Consider the following 15,456-nt stretch of genomic DNA (forward strand, 5'->3'; position numbering starts at 1 on the left):
GTGTCCCACAAATAAAATATAAAATATTCAGAGAGGTTTTTTTTAGTGCTATTTGTAAAAGATTGTCAAATGCTAAATACAAAGTAAGACACAGTATACCTCAGAATGGACTATCACCCCCACCCATGAAAAATGACAATTACAATGAGCAGATGTCTAAAAAAAAACCACTGATGATACAATGTTAAGGGAAAAAATGAAACAAAATTTTATGTTCTGCATAGTAGCTGCTGTGAAAAGAATGAGGCATAAAAAAACAGCCATGTTTACATCTGATAGAGCGTGGGCATAACTCAGTCTGATTCAGTTCCCTGCTACCTAAGAGTGCTCTCATGTCCCCTTGCTTGCTGCCTGTAAGAATGGTAACTCCTTTGAGAAACATTCTTCTATGTCACTATGATCTTTGCATTTTAGTGCAACAGGCATACATGAAGTTTTTGTTATTCTTTGTTATTGCTTTGTAACTCTTTTCTAGTTATTCCATGTGTACATTTAAAATTTCTAGCTAGGCTATAAATTGTCTAAGGGCAGAACCTGTATTTTTCATGTGTTTTGACCTAGGCATACAGTAGGCAATTAATACTTGTAAATTATCTAGTGAACCTCTGAATGGTTGGTTACATCTCATTTTCATTAGTAGTGCGTTACAAAACAGAAGGTGGAGGAAGGGAGTGTTGGGTGGGCTGGACTCTGAATTTCACCTACCCTGCAGCATTTCAATGAGGGAGAGGCCAAACGTCTCCTGAAGCGTGCTGAGCCTTAGTTTGCCATGGCAGAGAAGCACAGCTCTTCTTTCAACAACAGGACCTGCGTAATAAGGTTTCTTCACACAGAGAAATAAAAGTTGTTCAACAGGTTGCCGAAGTGATGGTGTTAACACGTCTTAAGAGCACAATGGGTAAAGAGGTTTTTTTTTTTTTTTTTTAATTCTTACCTCTTACCACTCTCAATTAGACTTCAGTTTTAAATAAGGAGCACTTTGCTGCCAAAAGAGCAGAATAAAACACAACTTCTAGTTTCCTCTTCCTACTGCTCTGATTTCTCCCCAGCGTTATGTCTTTATCTCTAGGAGCTGGCTTTCCTCAGGAATGACTAACAACATTGCAGGACAGTAGCCCGAAAGACATGACCTGATGGCGAGGAATTGTAACTTGGCTATTTTAGATATAACCAAGGAAAAATGCCAAGAAAGAGTGTCCTAAATGGCGGAGTAACAAAGGATCTGCATAGAGAGAATAAATAAACTGTGAGGAAAATTCACTTCGCTTACAAAAAGTACAAATGAAAACAAGTGATGCTTAAATTTTTAAGACAGATTAAAAATTGAGTCATCTTTAAAAATGGTTTCATATATCCCTAGAGAAAAAAGGTATAAAAAATTATAGTCTTAAGATAAATTAAGAGCTCAAACGTATAATCATAAATCAGAGAAAAATAATTTCTAATTATATAATATTTGAACAATATCTTCATGTAAGCATTCAAAGAACAGTTTTACAAGTAAGTTATGTATCTAGCTCATTTTGTTATTAAAATTATCACTACTCAATGTGTGATTCCTAGTGACTGCTGAGGAACAGAAATTTCAACTATGAAAAACAAACTATTTAAAAAGGTCTACTAATGAGGTTTTAAATAAAGTTCCAACAATATACTAAAAATCATAAGCAACTAATTCATCTAACTCTTATGAAATGTGACTTCTGAAATTAGAGGGAAACTCTTTCTTGCTTTTGATTTTTTTTTTTTTTTACCTCCTTCTCATTACAAAAGGAATCTACGTGCAATGTAAAAAAGCAAAACACAGAAATTTATAATGCAGGAAGTAAAATCCCCCAATATTCTACTCTTCAGAGGTAACTACTGATAATACCTTGGCTGGGCTACTTTATTATAAACAAAAATTGAGGAAAATGAAAAGTCAAGAAAACTTTTTAAAAAATTGAATTTTCACATAAAAGATATATTACTTGATAAAATAATCTATTTAAAAACAAATATAATTAAACAATAACAGGATATACTTTACCTTTTGGACTAAAAAGCATAGGAAAAAAACACCGATTCATAGCAGCATTATTATTCATAATAGCCAAAAGGTGGGAACAACCCAGATGGGTAAACAAAATGAAGTAGACCCATAAAATGGAATATTATTGAGACACAAAAAGAAAGAAGTGCTGACACATGCTAGAAGATGAACCCTGAAAACATTATGCTAAATGAAAAAAGTCAGACACAAAAGACCACACATTATATGATTCCATAGATGTGAACCGTTCAGAACAGGAAAGTCAACACAGCCAGGAAGTAAATTAGTGATTGTCTAAGACTGTGGAGGAAACCCTGGTGGCGTAGTGGTTAAGTGCTATGGCTGCTAACCAAGGGGACGGCAGTTCAAATCCACCAGGCGCTCCTTGGAAACTCTATGGGGCAGTTCTACTCTGTCCTATGGGGTCGCTATGAGTCGGAATTGACTCGACGGCACTGGGTTTGGAAGACTGTGGAGCTGATAGTATAGGGGAGTGAAAAAAAGAGCATACAGGGTTTCTTTTTGAGGTGATGAAAATGTTCTAAGATTGACTGTGGTGATAGCTGCATGTTTCTGTAAGTATACTAAACACCACTCAATTGTATATTTTAAATGGGTGAGTTATGTTTCAATAAAGCCATTGAAAAATAAAGAAAAACACCCCAGGAGAAACAAAACTGAAAACATTTATACCTAACTATATTATACTTCACGTTGTCTTCTCAAGACACCCTTTGAAATCTTCTGTTTAGTTCTTTCACTTCATCAATTCTTCTTTTTTCGTTAGCTGCTCAACGCTCAAGAGCGAGTTTCAGAGTCTCCTCTGACATCCATCTTGGTCTTTTCTTTCTTTCCTGTCTTTTCAATGACCTCTTGCTTTCTTCATGGATGATCTCCTTGATGTCATTCCACAACTCATCTGGTCTTCGGTCACTAGTATGCAATGAGTCAAATCTATTCTTCAGATGGTCTCTAAATTCAGGTGGGATATACTCAAGGTCATATTTTGGCTCTTGTGGACTTGCTCTGATTTTCTTCAGTTTCAGCTTGAACTTGCATAGGAGCAATTGATGGTCTGTTCCACAGTCGGCCCCTGGCCTTGTTCTGACTGATGATATTGAGCTTTTCCATCGTCTCTTTCCACAGGTGCAGTCAGTTTGATTTCTGTGTGTTCCATATGGTGAGGTCCATGTGTATAGCTGCCGTTTATGTTCGTGAAATAAGGTATTTGCAATGAAGAAGTCGTTGGTCTTGCAAAATTCTATCATTTGATCTCCGGCACTGTTTCTATCACCAAGGCCATATTTTCCAACTACCGATCCTCCTTCTTTGTTTCCAACTTTCGCATTCCAATCGTGAGTAATTATCAATGCATCTCGATCGCATGTTCGATCAATTTCAGACTGCAGCAGGTGATAAAAATCTTCTGTTTCTTCATCTTTGGCCCTAGTGGTTGGTGGGTAAATTTGAATAATAGTCGTATTAACTGGTCTTCCTTGTAGGCGTATGGATATTATCCAATCACTGACAGCGCTGTACTTCAGGATAGATCTTGAAATGTTCTTTTTGACGATGAATGCAACACCATTCCTCTTCGAGCTGTCATTCCCAGCATAGTAGACTATTATGATTGTCCGATTCAAAATGGCCAATACCAGTCCATTTCAGCTCACTAATGCTGAGGAAATCGATGTTTATGCGTTCCATTTCATTTTTGATGATTTCCAGTTTTCCTAGATTCATACTTCGTACATTCCAGGTTCTGATTATTAATGAATGTTTGCAGTTGTTTCTTCTCATTTTGAGTCGTGCCACATCAGCAAGTGAAGGTCCCGAAAGCTTTACTCCAACCATGTCATTAAGGTCGACTCTACTTTGAGGAGGCAGCTCTTCCCCAGGCATCCTCTGAGTGCCTTCCAACCTGGGGGGCTCATCTTCCAGCACTATATCAGACAATGTTCCGCTGCTATTCATAAGGTTTTCACTGGCTAATGCTTTTCAGAGGTAGACTGCTGGGTCCTTCTTCCTAGTCTGTCTTAGTCTGGAAGCTCAGCTGAAACCTGTCCTCCATGGGTGACCCTGCTGGTATCTGAATACCCATGGCATAGCTTCCAGCATCACAGCAACACGCAAGCCCCCACAGTATGACAAACTGACAGACACAGATGGAAAACCAAAAGGGAAGAACACGCTCGGCGTTTCTCGAGCTGAAAGAACTGAAGAAAAAATTCAAGCCTCAAGTTGCAATAGTGAAGGAGTCTACGGGAAAATATTAAACGATGCAGGAAACATCAAAAGAAGACAGAAGGAATACAGAGTCATTATACCAAAAAGAATTAGTCGATGTTCAACCATTTCAAGAGGTGGCATATGATCAGGAATGGATGGTACTGAAGGAAGAAGTCCAAGCTGCTCTGAAGGCATTGGCAAAAAACAAGGCTCCAGGAATTGATGGAATATCAATTGGGATATTTCAACAAACAGATGCATCGCTGGAGGTGCTCACTCGTCTATGCCAAGAAATACGGAAGACAGCTTCCTGGCCAACTGACTGGAAGAGATCCATATTTATGCCTATTCCCAAGAAAGGTGATCCAACCGAATGTGGAAATTATAGAACAATATCATTAATATCACACGCAAGTAAAATTTTGCTGAAGATTATTCAAAAATGGCTGCAGCAATATATCGACAGGGAACTGCCAGAAATTCAGGCCGGTTTCAGAAGAGGACGTGGAACCAGGGATATCATTGCTGATGTCAGATGGATTCTGGCTGAAAGCAGAGAATACCAGAGGATGTTTACCTGTGTTTTATTGACTATCCAAAAGCATTCAACTGTGTGGGTCATAACAAACTATGGATAACATTGCAAAGAATGGGGATTCCAGAACACTTAATCGTGCTCATGAGGAACCTTTACATGGATCAAGAGGCAGTTGTTTGGACAGAACAAGGGGATACTGATTGGTTTAAAATCAGGAAAGGTGTGCGTCAGGGTTGTATTCTTTCACCATACCTATTTAATCTGTATGCTGAACAAATAATACGAGAAGCTGGACTATATGAAGAAGAACAGGGCATTAGGATTGGAGGAAGACTCATTAACAACCTGTATTATGCAGATGACACAACCTTGCTTGCTGAAAGTGAAGAGGACTTGAAGCACTTACTATTGAAAATCAAAGACATAAAGAAAACAAAAATTCTCACAACTGGACCAATGAGCAACATCATGATAAACGGAGAAAAGACTGAAGTTGTCAAAGATTTCATTTTACTTGGATCCACGATCAACAGCCATGGAAGCAGCAGACAAGAAATCAAAAGACGCGTTGCACTGGGTAAATCTGCTGCAAAAGACCTCTTCAAGGTGTTGAAGAGCAAAGATGTCACCCTGAAGACTAAGGCGCGCCTACCCAAGCCATGGTATTTTCAATCGCATCATATGCATGTGAAAGCTGGACGATGAATAAGGAAGACCAAAGAAGAACTGACACCTTTGAATTGTGGTGTTGGCAAAGAATATTGAATATACCATGAACTGCCAAAAGAATGAACAAATCTGTCTTAGAAGAAGTACAACCAGAATGCTCCTTAGAGGCAAGGATGGCGAGACTGCGTCTTACATACTTTGGACATGTTGTCACTGGGGATCAGTCTCTGGAGAAGGACATCATGCTTGGCAGAGTACAGGGTCAGCGGAAGAGAGGAAGACCCTCAACGAGGTGGACTGACACAGTGGCTGCAACAATGAGCTCAAGCATAACAACGATTGTAAGGATGGCTCAGGACAGGGCAGTGTTTCGTTCTGTTGTGCATAGGGTCGCTATGAGTCAGAACCTACTCAACGGCACCTAATGACAACAACATATACTATAGTTTTCCCTAATGATTGGATTATAGAGAATTTTTACTTTCAACACTTAACATTCGTGTATTGGTTCAATTTTTCCTCGATGAGCATATATTATTTTTGTAGTGGGGGGAGGGGGAAGAATATTATGTAACTGTAAAAATAAAAAAAAAGAAAGAAATGAGAAAGAGCTGTGTTTTGATATGGAGAGCCCTCCAGGATATATTTATTATGAAATGGAAAAGGAGACATACAAAACACTCTTTAGGATACTATAGTATCCTACCTTTTGTGTGCCAAAGGGGTAAAATGAGAATATATAGTAAGGTGTGCTAGTATTTGCAGAAAGAAATAAAAATAAAAATGGTGACCTGCAGGAGGTAAAGGGAAGCCAAGTAAACTGGGACGGGGTGGGAGTAAGACTTCTTAGTGTAAGCCGTTTTATTAATATGCTCTTTTGAGTTTTGAATCAAGTAAATTAGTTACCTATTCAACAAAAGAATTTAAAGGGGAAAAAAGAAAAAAAAGTTTTTTAAAGTTACCGAAGGAAAAAAAATCCTAACTAGATTTTACATTTATAAATAATGTTAAAAAAACAAAAAACCTATTACTGCAAGAAAATATACAGAAAGCTTCATTTAGTTAAATAAAACCATTTTAAGTATCTGTTTTGGTAAAGGACAAAATCAATGTAGCAAAAACCCTTTCTAAAAATCTAGGATTAAGATGGTAAATGTGTATTTGTTTCAATCAGCTCTGATAAGTGATAACTAAGTTCCTAATGTAGTTATGAAATTAATTTCTTAAAGCTTTTAAAAAATCAGTGATTTAACATTTTGGGGATAACTTGGAGAATATGAATAAGGAGTAAATAACGGGTTTGGGTTTTTTTTTTGGTATTAGATGACATTAACTATTACTGTTGTCAGGTGTGATAATGGTATTGTGGTAATTAAGGAAAATGCTCTTACACTTTAGAAGAGCATACTGAAGTACAGAGAGGTAGAATACCATGATTTCTACATTTAAAATGTTCCAGAAAACAAAAATCGAAGCAATTACGGCAAAATGTAACAACCGTTAAATCCAAGTGATAGGCACATATATAGTGTTTCATTATATGGTCTTTCTATATGTCTGAAATTTTTCATAATACAAAAATATTTTATGCTTTAAATTCTTCATAATAAAAAATTTTTAATTTAGTGTTTTAAACTATTTTTTTAGTTCTTCTGAAAACTTGTACCCTTGAGTTAGTTTTAAGAGAAAACTAATTGAAATACCTCCTCCTGATAATTATTTAAATAGTAATTTATATACTTACTTATCATTGATTTCAATACCTACTTTCTATAAATATCTTTAAAATGAATATATATAAGACAACTGTAATCAAATCAATGTGTCACAATGGTTAATTGCTCAGCTGCTAACCAAAAGGTCAGCAGCTCGAATCCACCAGCTGCTCCTTGGAAACCCTATGGGGCAGTTCTTCTCTGTCCTAAAGGGTCGCTATGAGTCGGAACTGACCTGACCTGACGACAACAGGTTTGGTTTGGTAATCAAATCAGTATGGTATTGGTAAACTTCTAGATAAAGAGATCAGTGTTGTAATATAGAGACTCCAGAATCAGATCCCAGTATATATACATTTATGTTGCTATGAGTCGGAATCAACTCAACAGCATTGGGTTTTTTTCTTATATCACAAACGGGAGCAGTAGTTAAGAGTTCGGCTGCTAGCCAAAAAGTCAGCAGTTCGAATCCACCAGCTGCTCCTTGGAAACCCGATGGGGCAGTTCTACTCTGTCATACAGGGTCACTATGAGTTGGAATCAACTTGATGGCAATGGGTTTGGTTTTTGTTGTTTTTATAAGACAAATGTAATAGATCAAGTTCAGTAGGATAAGGATTACTTCTTAATGATGTTGCTAGCGTACCTGGCCATCTAACTCTAAGAAAATAAAAGTGAATCATATGCAAAAACTGAATTAAAGACTAAAAGCTTAACTGTAAAAACTAAAATAACAAAAAATTGCAAGAAAACCTAAGTAATTACATGTACTGTCATTTCTCTAACATAAAAACTCTTACAAACTGATAACCCAATAGGAAAATGAGCAAGAGACAATTCATAAAAAAACAGTTTCAAATGGCCAAAAAACACAACATGCTCAAATTCAAATAGTAAAGGAAATACAAATTAATAAGAGTGAAATACCACTTCACACTCATCAGACTGGGGAGGACGTGAGGAAAGGGGCAGTCTCATGTGTTGTTGGTGCATGTGTGATGATGCACTGTGACGTAAAAACTCTTTGAAAGGCCATCTGACAACTCTATTAAAAGCAGAAACATATGCTCTTCAAATCTGTACTTCCACTTCTGGGAACCAATCCAACAGATATAAAAGCACTAATACAAATGGACATATACAAGGGTATTATTGCAGCACTATTCGGAATGCACAAGAACTAAAAACAAATTGAGTGTCCATCAACAAAGGAATGGCTAAATAAACAGTAGACCCTCAGCATGAAGGAGAGGATGCCATATGATCCCATATTTTAAGGCAATGACAAACCACTCTCACATGTATACAAAGATCTGCATAAGATTATACGAATGCAGAGAAAAACACAGGAAGATCCACATTAAACTGCTGGTCAAAGTGGGTTACAGGGAGCAGGGTTAGGACCAAGTCCAATGGGGATGGAAAGTGTTCATAGTAAAAACAGATATTACAATCTCTTTATGTAAGAGTACATGTTTACATATATGCATACATAAAGAGATGCATTAAAAATAAAGAAAAAATGTACACAATCTCTTTTTATAAATAGAAAAATACATTACATAAATAGGTTTTCACAATTACAAAAAATATAAATTTTCCTAAGTATAAATTGCCAGAATGAACGCAGCAATTCATTTTTTCATACTATTCACATGACAAATTATGGTAGATACTGATATGTGTGCCTATTTGGTTGGCAGGCTAACATCCAACCAACCTGCAAAGGCGTTAACAACTCATCTGTAACAAAACACGCCCAGGTAAGTCAAGTTCCATTAGAGCACTGTCTTCCTCATCAATAAATTTTTCATGTAGTACCCACTGGCTGCATGACCTTTTATGTACAGTGGTAGCTCCTCAAAGGAGATGTTACCTGGTAAATGATGTGAACATAAGGGGGATCCTGAGAGAGTGGATACCCCGGAGAGGGCTTCTTCCCATTATGAAGACAGTTCATGAGTTCAGAAAGACATCGCTGCATTTCAGTCAGATTCCTGGATAGAACTTCCAGTTTCTTAGATATCAGATAAGCTTCCTTCTCCCTTTGTAAGTTTTTTCTTTGAGGCATATAAGGAGGCTCTTGGGAATGGTTAAACTGAGCTGCCGAGGACTCTGGTGCGCTGCTCAGCCAGGGCTTTGAGGCTGACCGATTAACAGGCTCTGCATCGAGAGATTCTAGGGCAATGGAGCCCTCACAGATACTGGATAGAGGACTTTTGGTTTCTTTAATAAGGGTTCTTCCAGGACTTCCACTTTGACTACTGGTACTAGCTCTTAACAAGAGCCCTGTGTTTTGGTGATGAAAATCTGGGGAAAGACTTTCAATTAGCTTTCTTCTGTTTGCTTTATTTAACAGAGAACTGAAAGTAGAATAGCCACTCTGGCCTTCACTTGAGGTCACTAAAGATCCTTCTTCCAACTTTATTTCTCTAACGACCAAGCGAATGATATATTGGTCAGACTTTGAAGAAGGAAGGAACGCCGTATCAGTGGATTTTTGTGTTCCTACTAAAATTAATAATAATCTATCTGTCAAGAAACATATGCCTTTGGGTCTCTCATTACTTTCTAATTGAATCTGCTGAATGTTTGGCATAGAAGATGGGATGACAGAATAGATCAAGATGATGTTACAAGTACTGGAAGCCACTGCCACTACCTGAGCTTTAAGACTAAATGCCATTAGATCAGGAACCAGAATGCCTGGAATGGTCACTTTTCTGGTCCTGGTAACCTCTTTCTCGAAGGTCACAAGGACCAAATGTGAAGAATCCTGGCCAGTTCCTGTCAAGTAGTCCTTTTTTCTTAGACAAATAAGAGAACTGCCCTGAGATCCAGATTTATTGAAACGTACGTGAGTTAGATCCAGAGGATCTGAGGAGGCAGAAGAAAAGGAAGGAGAGACTGGTATTTCAGAATTTGTTTCAGAAGTGTCTGCCCCTTTATCCACTGAGGGCACTTCACCAATAACCGGTAAAGTATACAGGTAAGTGTCTTTGCCACTAGTCGGGATGTCAAAGGTTTCAGATGCATTTAAGCCACAAATCTTATCTAGTGGAAGCTCAGTGGTTATAGCAACCTGTGAGTCCACAGTGGCTCTGATGGCGCGGATGTAGCTGTCTGCATCAAACACTGGGCAGAAGGAGCACCTGTGAAGAGCCTTGTGCGCACTGTCCCAAATGTAGGAATACAGGCTGCTGCCTACGGCCACCACCAGCCTCTGGCCATCCTGGGTCCAACATGCACAGTGAATGTGGCCCTGAGTGTTGAGGTCCACTTTTATCCGAGAATTGTCACAGTGAACATTAGGGAAAACAGAGACATCCCACGCAGTCAACACAGTCAGTACAGCACTTTTTGGGTGCCACACACAGCCCTGGGGAAGGACAGCGAGTGACTCTCTAATCTCACAGGTCTGAGACATCACCCGTTCGTTTGTCTCCGTAGTGCTGGGACACAGCTGCCACACAGTGACATGCTTCTTGTGCTGGACAGCGAGCAGAGTGGGCTCCTCTGCTGTACCAGGTGGGGCCCAGGACAGCCCATAGACGTGTTCAAACTGCCCAATGACCTTCGAGTCCCTAAACTTGGCCTCTCCACTGTGAAGCTGTAAATCAGTCAGGACTACTTGAGTCCCATCGGTCCAGGCAAGGCCATGAACTGGGTGTACTGCTTGATACAATGCATTTAGTCCAGTTCTGAGAAGTTTTCCTTTCCCCAACTCCATCCTTTCTGATAAAGGTTATCTGAAAAATTAAGAATAAGTTACACCATGAGAAAATAATCAGATGAATCCAGAACGTATGACATTTTACAAGACAAGTGGCTTGAGCCTTTCATAGGTCAATATTCTGGGGGAGATAAAAGGACAAGAGAAATGTTATTAAAGATTAAAAGAGACTACTAAACAATACAAGCAAACACAATGTATAAACCATGACTGAATCTTGAATTGGGGAACTAAAATTTTCTACCAAAAAAAGACATTTTTGAAATAACTGAGGAAGAGACTGAACTCAATCAGAGGCACCTTGGAAGAAATGCCTGGTAACCTGTTTCTGAAAGGTCACAGTCTTGAAAACCCTATGGAGTACAGTTCTATTCTGCACACATAGGGCCACTGTGAATTGGGCTGGACTTCATGGCAACTGGTATGTTTTTTGTTGTTGTTGTTATAAAAGATACTGTGGAATAACTAATTTTCTTAAGTGTGAACACAGAATTGTGGTTATATAGGAGAATGATGTACGTACCAGGAAAATACACACGTTGAAGTATCTGGGGTAAAGTGTCATGATGCCTACAAATTGCATTCAAATGGTTAAGCAAAAAAATAAATTTTATACACATAGGTAGAGAGATAAAAGAAATGGAGAACATATTAATAACTGACGGATCTTGATTGAGGTTATACTGTATTCATGGTACTTTCAACTTTGACATCAGAAAATGTACAAATCAGAAAGTTGAGAAGTCTCCTCTATCATCTGATTTCTATTCTTCCTTTCACTGCCAAATCAATGAATAACTCTCGTTTCACAGCTCAGACTTTATTATCACTTATTTTCACAACTCCCTTCAAAATGCTTTTACCTCCCTACCGAAATGACACTCAGAAGTCACTATTACTATTTCTACTTTCTCATATTCAAAGAGCACTTAATAATTTTCAGAACACTTTCACATTCCTCACTGCATTTGATCTTTGCAACAACCCTTCATAATGAAGTAGATTAGGCAAGTATTCAATGTTTTCATACTTAATATTATTTTTCCAGACATCTGAATTACTAAGGTACATACTCATTGCAATGAAATCCAAATAAACCAGAATGTCTAAAGCAAAACCAACCGTTCTCTCCTACCCTGGGCCAGGCCCTCTTTGCTGCCACCACCCTGTCCCCAAATCTCAAGTACATGTTAAAACCACAGTTAACAATGTGGTGTATATCTTTTGATACTGTTAAAGAAACCTACAAAAAAAAAATTTTTTTTATTCACCTTTTTTTTTTCCTTTAAACAAAAAATGGGATATAAATCAGAGTTCCTGGGTACTAGCAACAGAAACCACTCTGGCTAACTCTAGCCAAAAAAAAAAAAAAAAGATAACTCAAGAACCAGGTTCAGAAAAAAGTAGGCCAGAAGAATAAGCCATTTTGCTGCCACTATCACTAGACACGTCAGCTGCCGAGAATCCAATTTCACTGCCCCTTCCCCTGATGTCAATAGCTTCAGATTCAGAATCTGGAGGAAGCATTCCGCTGGCTGAGCCCCACTCACACCCCCTTGTTCTAGCTGCCAGGAAGAGGTGGAGAAGAGGCTTCTGTAATAGGGGCTGGGGCTTTGCCTCCACGAGGCTCACACAAAGGGAGATTGCCCTCAAACCAGGAAGGAGAATTCCAAAAATGACAAAGGATTACCACAGGGATCATGTTACATATTATTTGCTAATTTATTTTAAATCATGGGCACCTTTCCAACTCAGTAATATAGATCAGTGCATCAGTTGCAGGAGTACATTGACAGGGAACTGCCAGAAATTCAAGCTAGATTCAGAAGAGTACATGGAATGAGGGATGTCATTGCTGACGTCAGATGGATCTTGGCTGAAAGCTGAGAATGCCAGAAAGATGTTGACTAAGTGGATCATAACGAATTATGGCTAACATTGTGAAGAATAAGAATTCCAGAATACTGAATTATGCTTATGTGGAACCTGTACATACACCAAGAGGCAGTTGTTCCCAAAGAGCAAGGGGATATTGTGTTGTTTAAAATCAGGAAAGGTGTATCCTTTCACATTACTTATTCAGTCTGTATGCTGAGCAAATAAAGAAGCTGGACTATATCTGAAGAACACAGCATCAGGATTGGAGGAAGACTCATTAACAACCTGTGTTACACAGATGATACAACCTTGCTTGCTGAAAGTGAAGAGGACCTGAAGCACTTACTGATGAAGATCAAAGACCACAGCCTTCAGTATGAATTATACTTTAACATAAAACAAAAATCTTCACAACTGGACCAATAAACGGAGAAAATATTGAAGTTGTCAAAGAATTCATTTTACTTGGATCCACAATATATGCCCATAGAAACATCAGTCAAGAAATCAAACGAAGAATTGCATTGGACAAATCTGCTGCAAAAGACCTCGTTAAAGTTTTAAAAAGCAAAGCTGCACAGGACTGGGCAGTGTTTCGTTCTATTGTATGTTGGGTTGCTACGAGTTGGAACCAACTCAAAGACACCTAACAACAACAATATAGTTCCCCCTCAATCTTTTAAATCTGCTGCAAAGGACCTCTTTAAAGTGTTGAAAAGCAGGGACATCACCTTGAAGACTAAGGTATGCCTGACCCAAGCCATGGTATTTTCAATCACATCATATGCATGTGAAAGCTGGACAATGAATAAGGAAGAGCGAAGAAGAACTGATGCCTTTGAATTGTGCTGTTGGCAAAGACTATTGAATATACCATGGACTGCCAAAAGAATGAACAAATCTGTCTTGAAAGAAGTACAACCAGAGTGCTCTTTAGAAGCAAGGATGGTGAGGCTGCGTTTTACATACTTTGGACATGTTGTGAGGAGGGATCAGTCCCTGGAGAAGGACATCCATGCTTGGTAAAGTACAGGGTCAGTGGAAAAGAGGAAGACCCTCAACGAGGTGGACTGACACAGTGGCTGCAACAATGAGCTCAAGTATAACAATGATTGTAAGGATGGCGCAGGACCAGGCAGTGTTTCATTCTGTTGTACACAGGGTCGCTATGAGTTGGAACCAACTCGATGGCACCTAACAACAACAACAATCTTTTAAGAAGCTGCAAGGTATTCCACAGTAAGTATGTACCAAAATTTTTTCAACCACTTCCCTAGAGATAAGAAATCACCTGGTTTCCAATTTTTATCTAGACTGAATAGAGCCAAAAGTTTGGTACTGAGTTTTCATCACTTTTTCCTCTTTTCCTTCCTTCCAATGTCATCTACCTCTATGGTTTCAGTTATCATCCCCTGTGTGTATTATTCTCAGATCTGCATCTCTTCTCCTGGCTTCTTTGCTGAGCTACAATAACAGTCAAATGCACGTTGGGTTTTACATTATGGCTAATACCAGCCCTACTCAGATTCATTTTAAACTTAACATGTATAAAAGGAAAATAGTTTCATGGTACCTCATAAAATTGAATATAACCATAACTTACATCAACACCAGAATATAAGCTATGTAAGTGGGATCTTCTAAAAATTAAGCAACAAAAGAGTAAAAAGAGAACCTAAAAACAAGGAAAAAAATTTTAGCTATAACATATCCAACAAAGGTCTAATCTCTAAAATCTATAGGAAAATCTAACACCTCTACAACAAAAAGATAAATAATTCAGTTAAAAAATGGGCAAAGGATATAAACAGACACTTCACCAAAGAAGACATTCAGGCAGCTAACAGACACATGAGGAAATGCTCTCAATCACTAGCCATTACAGAAATGCAAATCAAAACTACAATGAGATACCATCTTACCTCGACATTACTGGGACTAATCAAAAAAAACAGAAAATAACAAAAGTTGGAGAGGCTGCGGGGAGATTGGAACTCTTATTCACTGCTGGTGGGAATGCAAAATGGTACAAACATTTTGGAAAACAATATGGTGTTTCCTTAAAAAGCTAGAAATAGAAATACCATACAATCTAGCAGTCCCACTCCTAGGGGGAATATATCCTAGAGAAATAAGAGCCATCACACAAATAGACATATACACACACACCCATGTTCACTGCAACATTATTCACAATAGCAAAAAAGATTAAAAGAACCTAAGTGCCCATCAACGGATGAATGGATAAACAAACTATGGTACGAACACAAAATGGAATACTACGCAACGATAAAGAACAATGATGAATCTGCCAAAAAACTCGTAACATGGATGAATGTGGAGGGCATTATGCTGAGTGAAATAAGTCAATCAGAAAAGGACAAATATTGTATGAGACCACTATTATAAAAACTCATAAAAAGGTTTATACATAGAAAGAAACAATCTTTGATGGTTAAGAGAAAGGGGTGGGGTGGGGAGAGAAAAACATTAACTAGACAAGTGTTAACTTGGGTGAAATAAAGTACTCAATACTGGGAAAAGTCAGCACAACTTGACCAAAGCAAAGTCGTAGAAGCTTCATTTAAAAAAAAAAAAAACCAAACCCGCTGCCGTTGAGTCTATTCCGACCCTATAGGATGGAGCAGAACTGTCCCATACA

The 15,456-nt window shown here is 38.2% G+C and overlaps 1 protein-coding gene across 5 annotated transcripts in view; it reads right to left on the minus strand.

Annotated features, from left to right (window-relative positions):
- WDCP (WD repeat and coiled coil containing) overlaps window positions 1–15,456 on the minus strand; it is a 38,546-nt gene that overhangs the window by 4,281 nt on the left and 18,809 nt on the right. For 4 of the 5 annotated variants that reach the window (XM_003411820.4, XM_064295088.1, XM_064295087.1 and 1 more), the window contains 2 exons: window positions 9,060–10,932; window positions 706–823 (listed from right to left, as the gene is read on the minus strand). In XM_003411820.4, the coding sequence (XP_003411868.2) occupies window positions 706–823; window positions 9,060–10,913 (1,972 nt within the window). In that variant the 5' untranslated portion in view covers window positions 10,914–10,932. The remainder of the gene's footprint in view (window positions 1–705; window positions 824–9,059; window positions 10,933–15,456) is intronic. The other variant, XR_002786280.2, reaches the window with a different exon arrangement.

Source organism: Loxodonta africana, chromosome 12, assembly GCF_030014295.1.
Source record: "Loxodonta africana isolate mLoxAfr1 chromosome 12, mLoxAfr1.hap2, whole genome shotgun sequence".
NCBI lineage: Eukaryota > Metazoa > Chordata > Mammalia > Proboscidea > Elephantidae > Loxodonta > Loxodonta africana.